At 54.0% G+C, this 16,663-nt stretch overlaps 1 protein-coding gene across 1 annotated transcript in view; it reads left to right on the top strand.

Moving 5' to 3' along the window:
• VWF (von Willebrand factor) overlaps positions 1-16,663 on the top strand; it is a 198,747-nt gene that overhangs the window by 99,202 nt on the left and 82,882 nt on the right. The window contains exons 16-22 of the mRNA XM_068561367.1: positions 2,469-2,685; positions 4,016-4,138; positions 5,030-5,141; positions 5,992-6,038; positions 12,180-12,316; positions 12,736-12,874; positions 13,856-13,956. Of these exons, the coding sequence (XP_068417468.1) occupies positions 2,469-2,685; positions 4,016-4,138; positions 5,030-5,141; positions 5,992-6,038; positions 12,180-12,316; positions 12,736-12,874; positions 13,856-13,956 (876 nt within the window). The remainder of the gene's footprint in view (positions 1-2,468; positions 2,686-4,015; positions 4,139-5,029; positions 5,142-5,991; positions 6,039-12,179; positions 12,317-12,735; positions 12,875-13,855; positions 13,957-16,663) is intronic.

The raw sequence follows: 16,663 nt of genomic DNA, 5'->3' as shown, positions 1-16,663 counted from the left end.
ATTGTCCCATCCACAGAGGAGGCGGGGTTGAGTAAACAGCCAGGGTCACACAGCCAGCACGTGGAAGAGGCAGAAGCTGGGCCCGGGGCTGTGAAGTCCCAACAGGTCCAGGGCAGGACCCTCCCTGGCATTGTATTCAGAAACCTCAGTTTCCCCCGTGTGAAGCGCTCAGGTGGCAAATGGAAGGATGCTTGTCATCACCCGAGGCCTCTGTGACACGGGACCCATGGCAGCCGTCTTTGTTCATCGGCTGCTTGCTGGGCGCCAGGCTCCGTGTGTCCACCTGTGAGGCAGTGTCTGTAGTTGGTATTCCCGTCTTACTCCAGGACGCCCTTCTCCAATGAGGGACGAGGCTTGCCTCCATCCCCGCCGCTAGGCAGTGGCAGAGCTGGGCTTTAGCCTCTGCTCTTTCTCGGCCACGCAGGGAGGTAGCTCAGAAGGGTGGGATCATGGAGGGAGGGAGAGCTGCTCTCAGCCACGGCTCCCAACATGCAGAGCTGCTAATTGTCCTGCCTGCTGCAGCAGCTTTGCAATTCAGCAGTCCACGCGGCTGCTGCTTTTCTGAGGTGCAGAGGGAAACAGCTATGCCCAACTGCTTGGGCCAGCTGGCCCTGGAGCTCCCCAGGTCCACCCCAGGGCCTGCAGCGATCAGGGGCCTGGTTCTGATGGCAGACTGTGTAGGCTGGGCAGGTTTCCCTAGGACCACAGCATGGCCCTGGTGCTTCCCCAGGTGGGTCTCCTGGGTGTTGAGCAGCACTGGGTCAGATTTCTATTCCTCCAGAGGCCACAGGCCTGGTTCCTGGCTCTTGATTTACACAGCTTTGCTCTGACCATGCCTTGTAGAGTTTGAGCAGATTGGATTTCCCTCTTCTCAAAACTGGTCACTTCTTTCCTTTTTTTACTGTCCCCTTTACGAACGCCGATTTGCTCGGATTTACCCTCCAGGGCTCAGCCCTTCCTTCAGATGCTCTTGTACTCCTTTCATTTTAGCTGAAGTCCTTTCACAAACAGCTGGCTTCCATTCATTTGGAGAGCATGTCTATGCATGAAAGGAATTATGCACCCAGTGGGGATCACTAATAGCAACAATACTGTGTTGTGTTAAATCTGAGACAAAGTGTGATATCAATTGTAAGATGCACCCAATTTCAGAGATATTACATCATGAAAAAGATGTGCATTTAAATTACTAAAAGCACAGGGCTTCCCCGGTGGTGCAGTGGTTCAGAATCTGCCTGCCAATGCAGGGGACATGGGTTTGAGCCCTGGTCCGGGAAGATCCCACATGCCGTGGAGCAACTAAGCCTGTGTGCCACAACTACTGAGCCTGCACTCTAGAGCCCTCGAGCCACAACTACTGAGCCCACGAGCCACAACTACTGAGCCCGTGTGCCACAACTACTGAAGCCCACATACCACAACTACTGAGCCCACGTGCCACAACTACTGAGCCCGCATGCCGCAACTACTGAGCCCATGTGCCACAACTACTGAAGCCCACGTGCCACAACTACTGAGCCCACGTGCCACAACTGCTGAGCCCGTGTGCCGCAACTACTGAAGCCCACGCGCCTAGAGCCCATGCTCTGCAACAAGAGAAGCCACCGCAATGAGAAACCCGCGCACGGCAACGAAGAGTAGCCCCCGCTTGCTGCAACTAGAGAAAGCCTGTGCACAGCAACGAAGACCCAACGCAGCCAAAAATAAATAAATAAAGGAATGACCAAAACACAGAATGCAGAGATGCTCACAAATGCGGTGTATAGGGAGGGGTTTGTGTCCAGGAGTCGTCAGCGAGAACCATTCCAAACCTGCCTGTGTAATGGGGTCGAGGCTGGCAACAAAGTGATAAAACCCAGGAAGGGTCCTTGCCTGGCAGCGCCCTGGCACACATCATAGAGCCCTGGCATGTTTTTGCTGATGGGAACTGGTCCAGTCTGGTCCCAGGAACCCCCTGGGGAAGGTTTGCTCAACTCCATCCCTGACACACCGAGTTTAAATCTCTGTGGATGAGGCCCGGGAAGCTCTACTTTGTAAAACTCCTTGTGGCACCTCCTCATCTCCGGTGGAGGAACCAAGGTCGGGGAGGGGAGGTGACCGGGGCGTGCGGAGCAGGTGCTGACTGGACTCTGAGCCACGTGGCCTCCGTGAGAACTTCAAGTTCAGCTCCTTTCATGAGTGTCCCTCAGCTCTTTCCCTTCAGAGGACACTGCCTGCCAGTGGAGGTCAGGGCCGTGGCCTCTGCATTTCCAGGGTTCAGTCTAGGAGGTCGCCCTGGTCTCGGGCTGCCCCACCGAGCAGGGGTCCGACAGTGTTCCACTGACTGGACTGTTTGGTTTGACAGATGTTGACAAGCACCTACTAGGTGTGAGCCAGCATGCTTGGGCTTCCGGGCAGGGTGGGTCTCCAAGCACCAAAGTCAGGTGCGTGGGTGGTGCCCTCGCTGAGGTGGCCTCTCCCTCCTGCAGGGCCTGTGGGAGCGGTGCCAGCTTCTGAAGAGCGCCTCAGTGTTCGCCCGCTGCCACCCGCTGGTGGACCCCGAGCCTTTCGTGGCCCTGTGTGAGAGGACGCTGTGCACGTGTGCCCAGGGGCTGCTGTGCCCCTGCCCTGTGCTCCTGGAGTACGCCCGGGCCTGCGCCCAGCAGGGGATACTGCTGTATGGCTGGACGGACCACACCTCCTGCCGTGAGTCAGCATGGGACCCCCACCGGCGGGGGTGAGCGGTGTCCGTCTCGGTGCCACTCCACAAGCTCTCTGGCTGTCACACCCCCACCAGCCAGCGCCTGCCAAGACCCACATCCCGGGGACCGGCTCCCGCCTGGCTCCTGCTCTGTCCCCTGGCCACAGAGCGAGTCCCCTCCCTAACGGCTTCGAGGAGGCTTGAAAGACCCCCCCTAAAAACCCCCATGTCACTTCTCCTGCCTCTGTTCTCACGCCTCGTCTTCCTCGCTTGCCCGTGAGCAAATCCATCCCCCGGACTCAAAAACCGTTCCTGGCTCCGAGGGGAATCTCAGCAGTTAAAGTCTGAGCTGACCGGGAGCAGGGCGGTGGCCGAAGTGTCCCCGGGTGATCTTGGGATCCTGGCAGGCTTTTATCGAGTTCCTCCCTTTCATTTAATCCCTTCTCTCTTCCAGCCGGTGCTCACCTTCCCTCCCCCTCTCCCTCTAATCTCATGCGCCCCTAGTCATTGTCATTGTCGCCACCCCCAAATTATCCTGATTAAGTACGAGCTTCTCCAGTCACCTCGCAGGCAGCCTCCTCTCCCCGCCGAGGCTTCCCACAGATCACAGGGGGCACAGACTGGAGGGGAGCAGCCTGCGCACATGCCTTTCAGTTTGTGTTTTTCAGCTTATAAATTAGAGCTTTTCATCTTTGCTGTGGGGTGTGGGAAGGGCGGTTATTAGCAGCAGCCTTCTCCTCTGGAAGGGGGAGTGGCAGTTTTTTTAGGTCTTTGAAGGAAGGATGGGGAGATGCCTGAGGTATCCTGGGGGAGAAGTGGTTTGGGATGCTGGGATGCTCTGGCCCTTCTGGTCCTTCAGCCTGAGCGTCAGTCGGCAGCAGGTGAAGAGAAGAGAGAAAGGAGACCTGTCCTCGTCCGTGAGGGGCTGGGTCCAGCGGGAGGATGGAGGCTTAGGTGATGCGGCTCCCAGGGCTGTCCTGCCTCAGTGGACGTAGATAGAAACGAGCATCCCTTGTGCGGGGCGTGGCCGTGCGGCTGTGTGCCCAGTGCCGGGTGGGGCATCTGATTGGGCCCTATTTCTTGAGGAAGAGGAACCCTCAGAGGAGGGATGGGATGGAGGACACCATTTACCCCTTGCTTGGCCTTGGGGGCCTTGCATTTTCAGCTGGGGACGTTGGCCCCTGGGGTGCCACTGAGGTGGAGATGGCCCCTGGGTCCCTGAAGACAGAGGGGGGCAGACACAGGGGCACAGGGGGCTCTGAGCACCACGTGGCTTGTGAGATGCTGCCCTGGACGGGCACAGCTCCGGGCAGACTCCCGAGTTTTCCGTTTCAGGACCGGACTGCCCCGCGGGCATGGAGTACAAGGCATGCGTGTCCCCCTGCCCCAGAAACTGCCAGAGCCTGCACATCAGTGACGTGTGTCAGCAGCAGTGCGTGGATGGCTGCAGCTGCCCTGGTAATGACTTCCCACCTTATTTACAAATCTGAGACCTCGCCAGTGCCCTTGGCTTGGGGAAGCCAGACGAAGGCCACTTGTGCTTGTTCCCCATGGCCAACATCAGAGGCCTGTTATTTATTTTTTAAAAGTCTTTGTACGGAGTGATCAAGATCGAGCTGGTATTTATTTCTAATTTATGTTTTCCTGTTGTACTGTATCCATGAAAGCACGTGCGTCTGGGGAATAGAAGGATGGTCTGGGCTCCAAGAGTGACTTTGTTTGGGGAGCACATGGCCCTATCTGAGCTGCAGTGTTTTCTCAGTTCAGTGTCAGGGAATTGTCTGGGAGAAAGATAGTCTAAACTGTTTCCTAGGTTTGTCATGTGAGCTCAGCTGAAAAAGAACTTTGCATCAGGAAGTCTTTCTCAGGAGAGGCCTTGTGAGCTTTGGTGAAAAGTTCTGGTTAAGTACTGAGAGTGAGTCTTGTGTGTTTTGACTCACGACTTCTCTACTGGAGGAACTTGAACAAAACCCTTGCCTCCATTTCTTCAGCGAATAGGATGGAGATTAATAATCTTCCCCCTCTCTCCCAGTGCATTGCTGTGAGAGATAAACATAGCACAAGTTCTTTGAGCTTCCTGGAAGAAGCCTTCGGACTAGACTCACGGCGTCCCTACTGGAAGGCCTTTGAACAAACCTGTTTCCCCCATTTCTTCGTCACTAGAGTGGACATAAATAGCCCTCCTCCCTTCTCATTGCAAACCGTGAAAGATCAGCATCGCAGAACGAGTCCTCTGAGCTTCCTGGAAGAAGCCCTGAGCTGACCATCACCCCCGGGGCTTCTGTGGTTGTGAGATGAGTAGTGATGACGACAAGGTTGAATCTTTTTGCCTTGTTGCCCTTGACCCAGAGGGACAGCTCCTTGACGAAGGCCGCTGTGTGGAAAGTGCCGAGTGTTCCTGCGTGCATTCTGGGAAGCGGTACCCTCCGGGCGCCTCGCTCTCGAGAGACTGCAACACCTGGTAATTGGGGCCGAGCAGTGTGGTCTGGGGGAGCTGCCCAGGTCTGTGGGAGGGGCAGCTGGGCCAGCAGGGGCAGTAAGGGCACGGGCAGGTAGAACAGGACCTGGCCTGGGCTGGGGGTGGTTTGGGGAAGGGCGTGGAGGTTGATGATGGGGAGCAAGGATTATATACAGATCGGCCTGGAGGAGGGGGCTGGGGGGGGTGAAGGCCCCTTCGCATGCAGACAACATCTCTAGCTTTCCCCCCAGCCATGCTTTAATAAGTGACTCTCTCTCCCTGTTGCCCCTGCTTTGCTTGAGCCGTTTCCTCCAGAAGCCCCTCTGGTGTTCCCTGGGCTGGGTTTGTCTGTCCCCTGCAAATGGGGAGAGGAGAACGCCTCCAGACCTCTTCGCTGGCTACCTTTCCTTACTGGGCAGTCTTCCAGGAGTCTCAAGGGCTGCCCAGCATGGGCCAGGGTGTTACCCCTGTCAGCAGCCCGCCCTTCCTCCGGTCTTCTACCAGCTGTGTGTGTGTATGCATGTGTGCGTGTGCGCGTGTGCGTGTGTGTGCGTGTGTGTGTGTGTGTGTTTGGAATTTGACTGCTTAGTGCCTGGGTAGACTCCCTAGGTTTCCCACTTCTTCTATCTGTCTGTTGGGGTTTCTTCCCCTTGGCATTGTCTCCATGATTCCTCTGTGGCCAAAGCCCCTTCCTGTATACCTTCAGCGTCATGAAGCCCCCTCAGGCGTGAGTGCCTTTCTTCTCTCAGACCTCTCCCCTGGGGCTGTGGGATGGGCAGTGCACTCTCTAAATCCATTCAGGGAGGCCTGCATTTGCAGACCCACCCGTAACCCGTGCTTCTCTCCCCAACAGCATTTGCCGAAACAGCCAGTGGGTCTGCAGCAACGAGGAGTGTCCAGGTAGGCGAGCTTCCCCTCCCCTCTGCCCTCCTCCCAGTGGAAGGTAAAACCTCCCTTCCTAGGCTGGGAGGACCCCCTGGCCAGGCAGGGAAAGGTGGTCTCTGCACAGGTTGGATGCAACCCCCGACCACAGCTCCAGCACAGAACCAGCTGTGCTAACCCTCTCCTCCCGGGCCAGCAGAGAGAGGTCCCCCAGCAGCCGAAAGGGGAGACTGCACCTGGGAACTCTTTCATTGTCCTTTTCCCTTCACCTGTTTGCTCAAAGGATTACGACTGAATGTGCTGTGAAAACTGCAAGGTCACAGGTGACTAAACAAAGATGAAGCAAATTCCTTGGAAAATTAAGAGGAAGAAGGGCCTGGTAATTCTTTAAGCTAAAAGTGAGAAATTTCTGGAATTTTCTGGAATGCCTGATCCAAAGATCTTGGCAGGATCCAAGAGCTAGGAAAACCAGGTCACTCAATGATCCCTCCTACCCTGTCCCCGCCCTGGAAAATCTATTTAGGAAAAGTTTCCTTATAATTTCTGCCCTTTACTTTCTCCTCTGTTTAGCCCCAACTCTATCTACTGCAAATTTTGCCCGTTCAAAGCTCCCTCTGCCTCACCTTCCCGATGACCCTGGCTCTTCTCCTGATGCTTCTCCCCTTTTGGTCAGTCATGTGATGTTTGCTATGTGTTAGGCATGGTGTTCAGTACTTTACATGTATTACATCATCACCACAACCTATGAAGAAGGTGCAATTTATTCTCATTTTACAAAAGAGGAAACAGATCCAGAGAGGTTAAGTAACTCAACCAAAGTCACACAGCTGCTATGAGACAGAGACAAGATTCAAACTCACAACCACCTGACTTCTATTTTGCCTTTCCCTTTACTCTCCTTCCTAGTGCTTGATCCATCCCTTTGCAGGAGGATCTTTGCCATCGTTCATGAGTTCTGGAGAGGCCCCATGCTTAGTTAAAGACCATCTCAACCTCATTCAAATGCTGGATACTACTTTGGGGGTTCCCATGTTTGTAGAATGCAATAAAAGACTGAAGGCAAATAGCCAAATGATAGGCTCCCCTCCCGTTGGCCCCAAGAGACTACATTGGCTTTGGTGGGCTGGCGGGGGGTTGAGCTTACATAGCTGGGATCATATTTGGGGTCTGTGGCTTTAGAGTCACTTAGGACTTATCCAGTGCCCACTATACTGGGAAAATTCTGGAACTAGATGGAAACTAGATGGAAAGTGGGCCCCAGGACTAAGTCAATTAGTCTGGCCCAGGGATGGCCAACCAGCCGTTTATCTTCTGTGCAATTCTTGAAGGAAGCACAAAGAACAAAAGATGCTCTTGCAAGTGGTATCAGTGCTCCAATTTAACATAATCATACCCTGTGAAAGACCTAAAGATTCATTTGAAAGCCATGAGGTCGATGTAATGGACCTGTGAAAAAACTTTTAATATCTAAATAATAAGCATTTATTGTATAAGATCTGTGAGGTACAGTGGGTAGAATTAGGAATTTAGCTTATTGTGTTTTGTCAGATTGACTACTAGATTAGGAATTCTTAATAACAACTTTCTATAGGGAGGGTCTTCCTTCCATCCATCCATCCAACCATTCATCCATCCATCTATCCAATCACCTGTCCAACCATCTAACCATCCATCCATCCATCCATCCATCCATCCATCCATCCATCCATCCATCCATCCATCCATCTATCCATCCAACAATTATTTAAAAACCCACTGTGTACATGATGGAAAGCTTGGTCTGGAGTAGACAATGTAATCCCCTGGTCTTCAATTCAAAATTTGGATGGTAACTTTGCTGAGGATGCATGAAATTTTCTTGATGCCTTGATGGGAAGAGAGCTAGTTCCAACTCTGAGGTCTACTGAGTGTTTTGATATTGTGCCAACACAACCAATAACCTCTTGCTCTGCACGTTCAAAGCCCTGACCCTCTTTTTCTAGATCTGGAGCTTAGTTGGTCCTTGCCTCCCTGTCCATTTCTACCTGTAGCACACAGCATATTTCTACACCTGCCGAGAGTCAGCTGGCAGGGGGGCTGTCTTATCTCCCAGGGTGAAGATTGCTGGCAGAGCTTCTGATGGGAAGGTTCTGGAAGGGAATATGTCTGGCTCTGCTAGTAAAGCAAAGAGCAGGCTGGGGCTTCTCTGCAGTCCCTGGAGGAGCTGACATTGTGATTCTTAGAAATAGAGATCTGGGTTTTGATTCCCTGGAGTAAGAAGAGAGTGTACTAGTTGTCTATTACTGTATAACAAATGGCCCCCAAACTTAGCAAACAACAAACATTTATTATCTCAGAGTTTCTGTACGTCTGGAATCTGCATGTGGCTTAGCTGGGTACCTCTGGTTCAAGATTTCTCATGAAATTGCAGTCAAGTTGTTGACTGGGGCTGTGGTCTCATCTGAAGGTTCCTCTGTAGTGAAGGGAATCACTCTGAAGCTCACTCATGTGATGGTGGCCAGGCCTTGGTCCCTCACCTTGTGGATCTCCCCTTGGGGCTGCCTCATGACATGACAGCTGGCTTCCTCTAGGGTGAGTGACCTCAGAGAGAATGAGGCAGAGCAGCCAAGACAGAAGCCACAGTCTTTTAAACACCTGCTCTCCAAAGTGACATCTTTCACTTCTGCTGTATTATATTTGCTAGAAACAAGACCACATGTCCAGCCTGCATTCAAGGTGAGGGCATCACACAAGATGTGAATACAGGAGGTGGGGACCATGGAGGGGGGGACCTTAAAGTCTACCTAGCACAGAGAACCTCGTGTTTGGGAGTGGGAGGGAGAAAAAAATCGCTGAGGAGAGCATCAGTCTGCATGGAGAGGGGCTGGAGCTTCTGTTACATGCTCCTTAGGCCTTCCCTGTTCTTGGTGCACCTCTGTTCTGGTTAGGATTAGGGCAGCCCCAGGTGCCTGGGGCTCTGCTAATTTAGTTTCCACTGAGTCACAAATGTTTGGTTGGGATCAATGAGGAAGGAGCATGCCTGTGAATAGGGACTATTCCTCAAACAAATAAAGCTCTGGTGACAGAATTTCAAACTCCTGACGGAAGAGTGTGGAAGATACTCTTCTGGAGCTGGGAAGTTTATTTGTGGCCCAAGTCCTATGAACGTGGAAAGGTAGCGTGGTCCTGGGGCTGGGAGCGTGGGCTGTGGACTCAGCCTGGTAGGAGTTCCAGTTCCACCGCTTACTAGCTGGGTGACTTTTGGCAAACTGCTTAACCACTTGCAGCCTCAGTTTCCTCATCTGTCAAATAGGATGATAACAGCAGCTTCATCCCATGAGAGCTGTGGTTCCTTGACACACAGCAAGTACTCGGTAAACATTAGCTGTTTTCATCATCACAGCCACAGCTGTTTCATTAAGCAGGGTCAGAGAAGGATGGAGACACGAAGGACCCCGGGGTGGGGAGGGGTGGTGCAAAGCAGGGTGTGGCTGGGACAGGTCAGGCAGGAGGCAAGACAGAGCCTGAGCCTTCCCTGGGCTTGGTGGCATGGAGGCCCATGCGCCTGCCTGGTCTGGAGTGGGAGGGAGGACCTTGGTGCAACGCATTGCTCATTTGATTCGGGATAATTTCTGATGCCTTCTAAGCCATCCCCGTCATTCAGCCTTGGGATTCAAGCTGGTGTTCTGAAACCTCTGGGAAGGACGATAAACTTCCTCCCTGGCTAAGGGGGAAAGTGATGAGTAAACCAGGATGGTGCCCCTCCAGTAAGAGCATGCTTTTCTAGGTACCTGGGCTCACCTGGGGGATCTGACTCCCCGAGTTCATGGCAAGTCTCCTGTGGCTGCCTCGGCCCACGTTGGGGTTCCTGGAGTCTCACCAGACCTCCTTCAGGCCAGGCCATGCATCGCCTTTTCCTCTGCTTTCTCCACGTCCAGACCTGGATGTACCCGTGCTCCTCGGCACTTGCCACGCGTGCCCAGTATCCCCATGAAATGAAGCTTATTGGAAACTGCAGCCAACCCATGCGGCAGTACTGGCCGGTGTCAAGTACTGTGAACTCTGGAGTCTGACAGAACGCCCACATTCAAATTCCTCTTGGGCCACTCTGGGGCCTTGGGCGACATTTTCTCTGTGCCTCAGTTTTCTCTTCTGTAAACTGGGTATAATATTGCCAGCCTCACCAGAGCAGTAAATGAGGTAGTGCCCATAGAGCACTTAGAAATGCGTCTTGCATGTTTGGTTGAGATTATGTTAATGTGATTTAGAGGCAGGCTTTGGTGAACATTTATGCTGGGAGGAAGCCTGAGTTGCTTTGCAGAAGGCCTGTGGGCTGGCCTTTCTGTAGCTGCATGGGAAAGGGTAGAAGCCAATGAGCTGAGCAGAACAGCCCCATGGAGGCTCCTTTCCTGCGAACAAAAGGGCTTATTTAGAAGAGGTAACATGTCTCTATCAAATGAGAGACTTTTTTCTCTTCTCTTTTTCCATGAGGGAGGATTCTTATTCATGTAGTGGACTTGCTTTAACTTCTGGCTGTTCTTGGTTTTATGCTATTTGCTATTTTAAGAATCACCTGCTTTGCATGCATTCACCAAACTTTTATTACCCACCTGCTGTGTCCGGTGGTGGCCAGCGGCTTGTCAGGCTGCCTTTTGTTGACCAGCTGGCTGGGAATGTCTTTGGCATCCTCTTGGCAGAACTTGGGCATCTTGGGGACCTCTGGGCAGAGCTTGGGCGAGTGTCACCGTGTGGCCCATTCTTCTGGCTCCTGTTCCAGCCCCCGGGCCCACGGCTCCCTAGCCCCTCACTCAGCTGTGTTCCTGGGTTTCCCATGTGGTCAGCCCCATCCCTCAATTGTACCAAGGAGATAAGCTAAATATAATACAGTATTTAGATTTCTGATTCCCGAGAAACTCCGAACGCCAGTCGGGGGAGGTCAGAGCAGGAAATCAGATCAGAGGATTAGATTCTGACCCAGAAGTTTTGCTTTCAAATGTTTGCATATTTTCTCGTTGACCCCTCTTTTCCTGAGCATTGTCAGAGATAATGCAAGTTTAATTTCTTACTCAGATAAGAGTGCTGTTGAGAAAACAAAGAGAGGTTGGGGGAGGAATTCCCACCCATCGCACTGCAATGGGGTCAAGACATGTGATACAAAGGGCCATGTCATTGTTTGTTGAATGATGGTGGCTTCTGAAAAATAGCCATTTTAAAAAGACTTTATTGTGACACCCGTGGATTTGGAATTCCAGCGCGGCTACAATCAGTCGGGATGACCCTGGCCCCTAACTCATTGCCTGTTCTGCTCGGACTTCCACAAACAGTGACCCCTCACTCGTGCCCTTCTTGTGGGGCAATGCAATGGGGAGGCACGATCTGCTTCTATTCACACTTCTGACACCACATGTGTGTGTGTTTCCCCCTGACAACAACCAATCCTCCGACTTTCTGGACACCACCCGGGTGTCCTACAATTCAGTTCAGTTCTGACCCTGACTACCCAGAATTAGCACAGACCCCGCAGGTGAAGGGCTCCGTCCAAGTGCTCCTGCTTCTGATGCCAGCTATGATAATTGCTAGAATGGCTCACAGAACTCAGGCAAACACTTTACTTACTATTACTGGTTTATTACAAAAAATATTATAGAGGAGACAAATGACCAGCCAGATGAAGATGTACACAGGGTGAGCTCTGGAAGGGTGCTGAGCACAGGAGCTTCTGTCCCTGTGGAGTTGGGGTGTCCTACATGTAAATATGTTCACCAACCTGGAAGCCCTCCCAACTCTGTTTTTTTTTTTTTTTAATTAATTTATTTATTTTGGCTGCATTGGGTCTTTATTGCTGCACGCGGGGTTTTCTCTAGTTGCGGTGAGCAGGGGCTACTCTTCCCAGGGGACCCGCTGGGACACCCACTCTCCCCTCCCCTGTGTCCCCCAGGGGACCCGCTGGGGCACCCACTCTCCCCTCCCCTGTGTCCTCCCAGGGGACCCGCTGGGACACACACACACACACACACACACTCTCCTCTCCCGTGTCCTCCCAGGGGACCCGCTGGGACACACTTTCCCCTCCCCTGTGTCCCCCCAGGGGATGCGCTGGGACACACACTCTCCCCTTCCCTGTGTTCCCCCAGGGGACCTTCTGGGACACACACTCTCCCCTTCCCTGTGTCCCCCCAGGGGAATGTCTCATCACAGGACAATCCCACTTCAAGAGCTTTGACAACAGGCACTTCACCTTCAGTGGGGTCTGCCAGTACCTGCTGGCCCGGGACTGCCAGGACCACTCCTTCTCCATCATCATAGAGACTGTCCAGGTGAGCCTCGCCAGGCAGCCCCAGGGCAACCGCGGGGGTGAGGGGGGCAAGATGGCCCCGTGTGCACGTCCTTCCTCTGGGCAACTGAGCAAAGGGGAGGACAGACAGGGCGCACGGGGCTCCCCTGAGGACCCAGAGCTCCTCTGGAACAACAGGCCCAAGGAACAAGGACAAGCAAGGCCTAGAATCCTGATAAAGGGCCAGAGCAGGATGGCGCTGGGCGGAGGGAGGCCTGGGCTTTGGGCCTCTCTGTGGCATAACCCCAGGGCCCTTCCCAGAGATGGTTCTGGGACCAGGGAGTGGTTCCGTGTGAGAAAGGCTGCGTGGGTGGAGGTCTTTCCCCGAGTGGATGGGTCGGGGGCTGGGCTGCGGGGCTGGCGGGGGTTTGGTGACGTCCCTCGGCGTGCCCCTCCCGGCAGTGTGCCGACGACCCCGACGCGGTCTGCACCCGCTCGGTCACCGTCCGCCTGCCCAGCCAGCACAGCAACGTCGTGAAGCTGAAGCACGGCGGAGGCGTTGCCATGGATGGTCAGGACGTCCAGATCCCCCTCCTGCAAGGTGGGTGCCCTCCTCCCCCACAGGCCCCCCGCCCAGCTCACCCTCAGCGCCCCCGGCCCTCAGCAGTGCTCGCTGCCACCTCTTCTGCGCAAATGTGCAGGAGAGCTAACTTTGGAGGGCAGGCTTGGTGTCCCGGCCTGCCTCCTGCAAGAAAGGAAGGCTTCCTGGAGGAGGAGGAGGAGGAGCAGAGGAAGCTGGCTGGGGGCGGGGTGGCTGGTGATGGGTCAGACCCCAAGATGTCATGGGGCAAAGCCAGATGACCCCGTGACCTGTGGGAAAACCTACCTGTTCAGTGACTTTGCCAGGTTGTTACGCGCCATTTTGCACAGCCTGTTTCCAACCTTCACCCTCAAAGGGGCTCCCAGACCCCTCCCCTCTTCTTCTTCTTCTTCAAGACCACTGGCCAGCCCATGGCCCATTATCCCGGCTTTGCACATAGTGAACTTGAGGGTGCCTATGTTTGTTAATGCTATGTGTGTCTCTCTGGGAAAGAGGTATGCCTCCTACCTCTTCCCCAGAGAAAACTGCCGTTTCAGCTGTGCACACAGCACCACTCAGCCGTGAGGACTGTGTAACTTAGCCTGGAATCATGTGCAACAGCAGAGGGGCCCAGGAAATGCTCAGGGGTTAGGGGTTCAATGGGAAACGGAACCAGGCTCAGGGCACCTGCCTCAGCTAAGAATGCAGGAGCTTCTGCAGCCCCCTTGTGGCAGTGCAGGGAATGGCAGGCTACGGCAGGGATAGATATGGAGGCGCCTTCCTGGGGGAGCCCGATTTGCACTACACCCACCCTGATCACCTTGCCTCTGAGACACCCCCCCCACCTTAAGCCTAATGGACATCCCCAGCTGCCCCCTAACTCACTGCTTTCATTGCTACAGTCCTTTGTGAGATACCCCATCTTTCCCTACGATCCATCTGCCTGCCGCTCTCCTGCCCTCTCCCCATCTTAGCCTAAATCCCGTCCTTGCTGGGTTCCAGGTGACCTCCGCATCCAGCACACCGTGATGGCCTCCGTGCACCTCAGCTACGGGGAGGACCTGCAGATAGACTGGGACGGCCGCGGGAGGCTGCTGGTGAAGGTAGGTGCCCTCCTGAGCATGGCCACCCTGCAGCCGGACCTTACAAAGTCCCCGTTGTGCTCTGGGGGGAGAGCTCAAGGGTGGGAGGGGAATTCCTTTCTCCCCCGGCCCTGCGCCCCCAGAGTGAGGAACAGGCCTCTCTGTGTATGAGAGGCTGGCGTTTGCTGTCTGGATGCCCCTTGTTCACCCCGGGAGTTCCCGGGTGCTGGGCTCTGGTACCCCAAGGGGCCTCCAGACTGGGTGGGCTCATGCGGGGCTGGGGAAGCAGTTGATTTGCTGCCCAGGCTCCTGGCTGCAACAAGGCCTGGAATCAGGGGGTGTTCCGCGGGGCGGGGGGCCCACTGTGGGGCTCACAGCCAAGACCCTGTGTCGTGTACCCACTGCCTGTGAAAGGTTGTCCTGGGAACTACCAAATCCCTCCCCTGGTCCCGGGGCCTCTGCAGCCTAGGGGCCACTTCCTCTGCTTTCTGTGGCCCTAGAGTCATGCTTGGAGAGGGAGCCATATATTTCACAGGGCTTCCAGATACATTTTTTCCCTCTGGAAATTCCCCTAGAAGGCATTGTCACTGCCATTTCATGAACGAAGCAAGCAAGGCTCATGGGGGCCAGGAGACGCGCCCAGGACTGCGTACCCGATCAGCTCCCCGGGCAATGTCGCCCCCAGTAGACCAGCGCTTCTCACTTTTAGGTCTTCAGATGCCTTTGCACTCTTCAAAATTATGGAGAACCCCGAGATCTTTTATGGAGGTTATAGCTATTGATATTTACCAGATTAGAAATTAAATCAGAGACATTTATTAATTCATTAAAAAATAACAAGAGTAAAGCGACTACACATTGACATAAACATTAAAAAATCTGTTTTCCAAAACAAAATTAGGTAGTGAGAATACCATTGTTTTATGTTTCTGCAAATTTCTTTAATGGCTGGCTTAATGGAAGACAGCTGGAGTCTCATCTGCGTCTGGGTTCAGTCTTCTGCAATATTACGTGTCATGCAGACTCTGGAAAACTCCACTGCGTACTTGTACAGAACGAGAGGGAAAAAGCCAAATAACGTTTTTGTATGATTATGAAAATAGTTTTGGCCTCGTGGACCCTTTGAAAGGGTCTCGGGGATCACCCCCTGCCGTGGGTCCCACGTCCACACTTTGAGAACCCCCGCCCTGAGCACATTAGGATCCCTGGAGAGTCCCCTCCTGCTTCCGGGGGTCCCGTGTTCCATAGGCCCTCGGTATGATCCCGTGATGGGCGCCTGGGGTGTCCTCGATGACATCCTGGTGTCCTCCATCCTCGTGATGTCATGTTCTTTCTCTTGTCTTTGAAGACCCTGAGAAAGTTCCAAATGAACGCCTTTTTTTCCTTTTATAAAAAATAAAACTGTGACCACACACTATAGAACATGAAGGTTTTTGGAGATCTTATCAACCCCTCGAGTACAGTTGGAAATAAAGATCCTATCTTTTTTTTTTTTTTATAAATTTATTTATTTATTTATTTATTTATGGCTGTGTTGGGTCTTTGTTTCTATGTGAGGGCTTTCTCTAGTTGCGGCAAGCGGGGGCCACTCTTCATCGCGGTGTGCGGGCCTCTCACTGTCGCGGCCTCTCTTGTTGAGGAGCACAGGCTCCAGACACGCAGGCTCAGCAATAGTGGCTCACGGGCCTAGTTGCTCCGCGGCATGTGGGATCCTCCCAGACCAGGGCTCGAACCCGTGTCCCCTGCATTGGCAGGCAGATTCTCAACCACTGCGCCACCAGGGAAGCCCTAAAGATCCTATCTTTTCTGGAGCAGGAAAGTGACTTACAGTCATTTGGTTACGGAGTGAGAGCAGAACTTGGGTCTCCTGCACCCTGGTCTTCAAGGGAGGTGCCCCTGTTAGCCGTCCCACTTTCTCAGGCATCTCCCACCACACTGAGAGGGCGCTCTTGATCTGTCCGGTGCCCCTCCCCACCTTCAGCAGGCGCGTAATATCTTGGTCTTGTCTTGGGTGGCTGACTTCCCTGCCTCAGGTTTATTTGTCTCCTCTGAGGAGAGAAGGGGGACTTGTTTCTGTGGGAATGAGATGCAGGGTTAGCTCTGGGGCTGCGTTTGGTCAGTTTGGCTAAAGAGAAGAGGCCTTCCCTGGTCAAGACTCAGGACGGGGCAGATGACCCTGGGGCCTGGGGAATGTCCTATGTGTTTCGGCTGGAGGAGGAAAGGGGGCGTTTGTGGATGGGGTGGAGGGAACGTGTCCCCATGCTGACCCCGGGGTTGGTGGGGACCGCCGAGGTGAAGACACCTGCTGGAGGTGGGACAGCAGGGAGCGGCAGGACGGGCAGCCCCCGAGGCAGCAGCCAGATGAGGTGGGATGAGGAGCTGCCGGGGGCTCCCCGGGTGAGGTACGGATCCCGAGGTCCAGGCAGCGGGGCCCTGCCAGCGTGATGCAGGCCCAGCTCGGCATTAGGCCAAGTGGAGTAGAAAGGACTCTCTGACACTTTTCATTCTGTCAGAAGTGACACTGCTATTTCAGATAGCAAATAGCAAGTGCGTTCTCCAAGTCCCTGATCTTAGACAGTTGAGGCACTGGGGGCGGGGAGGAGGGCAGCCTGGCCTGGCTTCCACGCACACGCGCACTCTCCTAACCCTTGCTGAGCCAGCCTCTGAGACAAGCCCCAGGGACGGACGGAAGGAGACAGCCTTAGAGAGTGGAGGAGGGTGGAGACGG

The sequence above is a fragment of the Eschrichtius robustus genome, chromosome 13 (assembly GCF_028021215.1).
Source record: "Eschrichtius robustus isolate mEscRob2 chromosome 13, mEscRob2.pri, whole genome shotgun sequence".
NCBI lineage: Eukaryota > Metazoa > Chordata > Mammalia > Artiodactyla > Eschrichtiidae > Eschrichtius > Eschrichtius robustus.
Note: the sequence above shows the minus strand (reverse complement) of the source record. Positions and strands in the feature narration are given on the sequence as shown.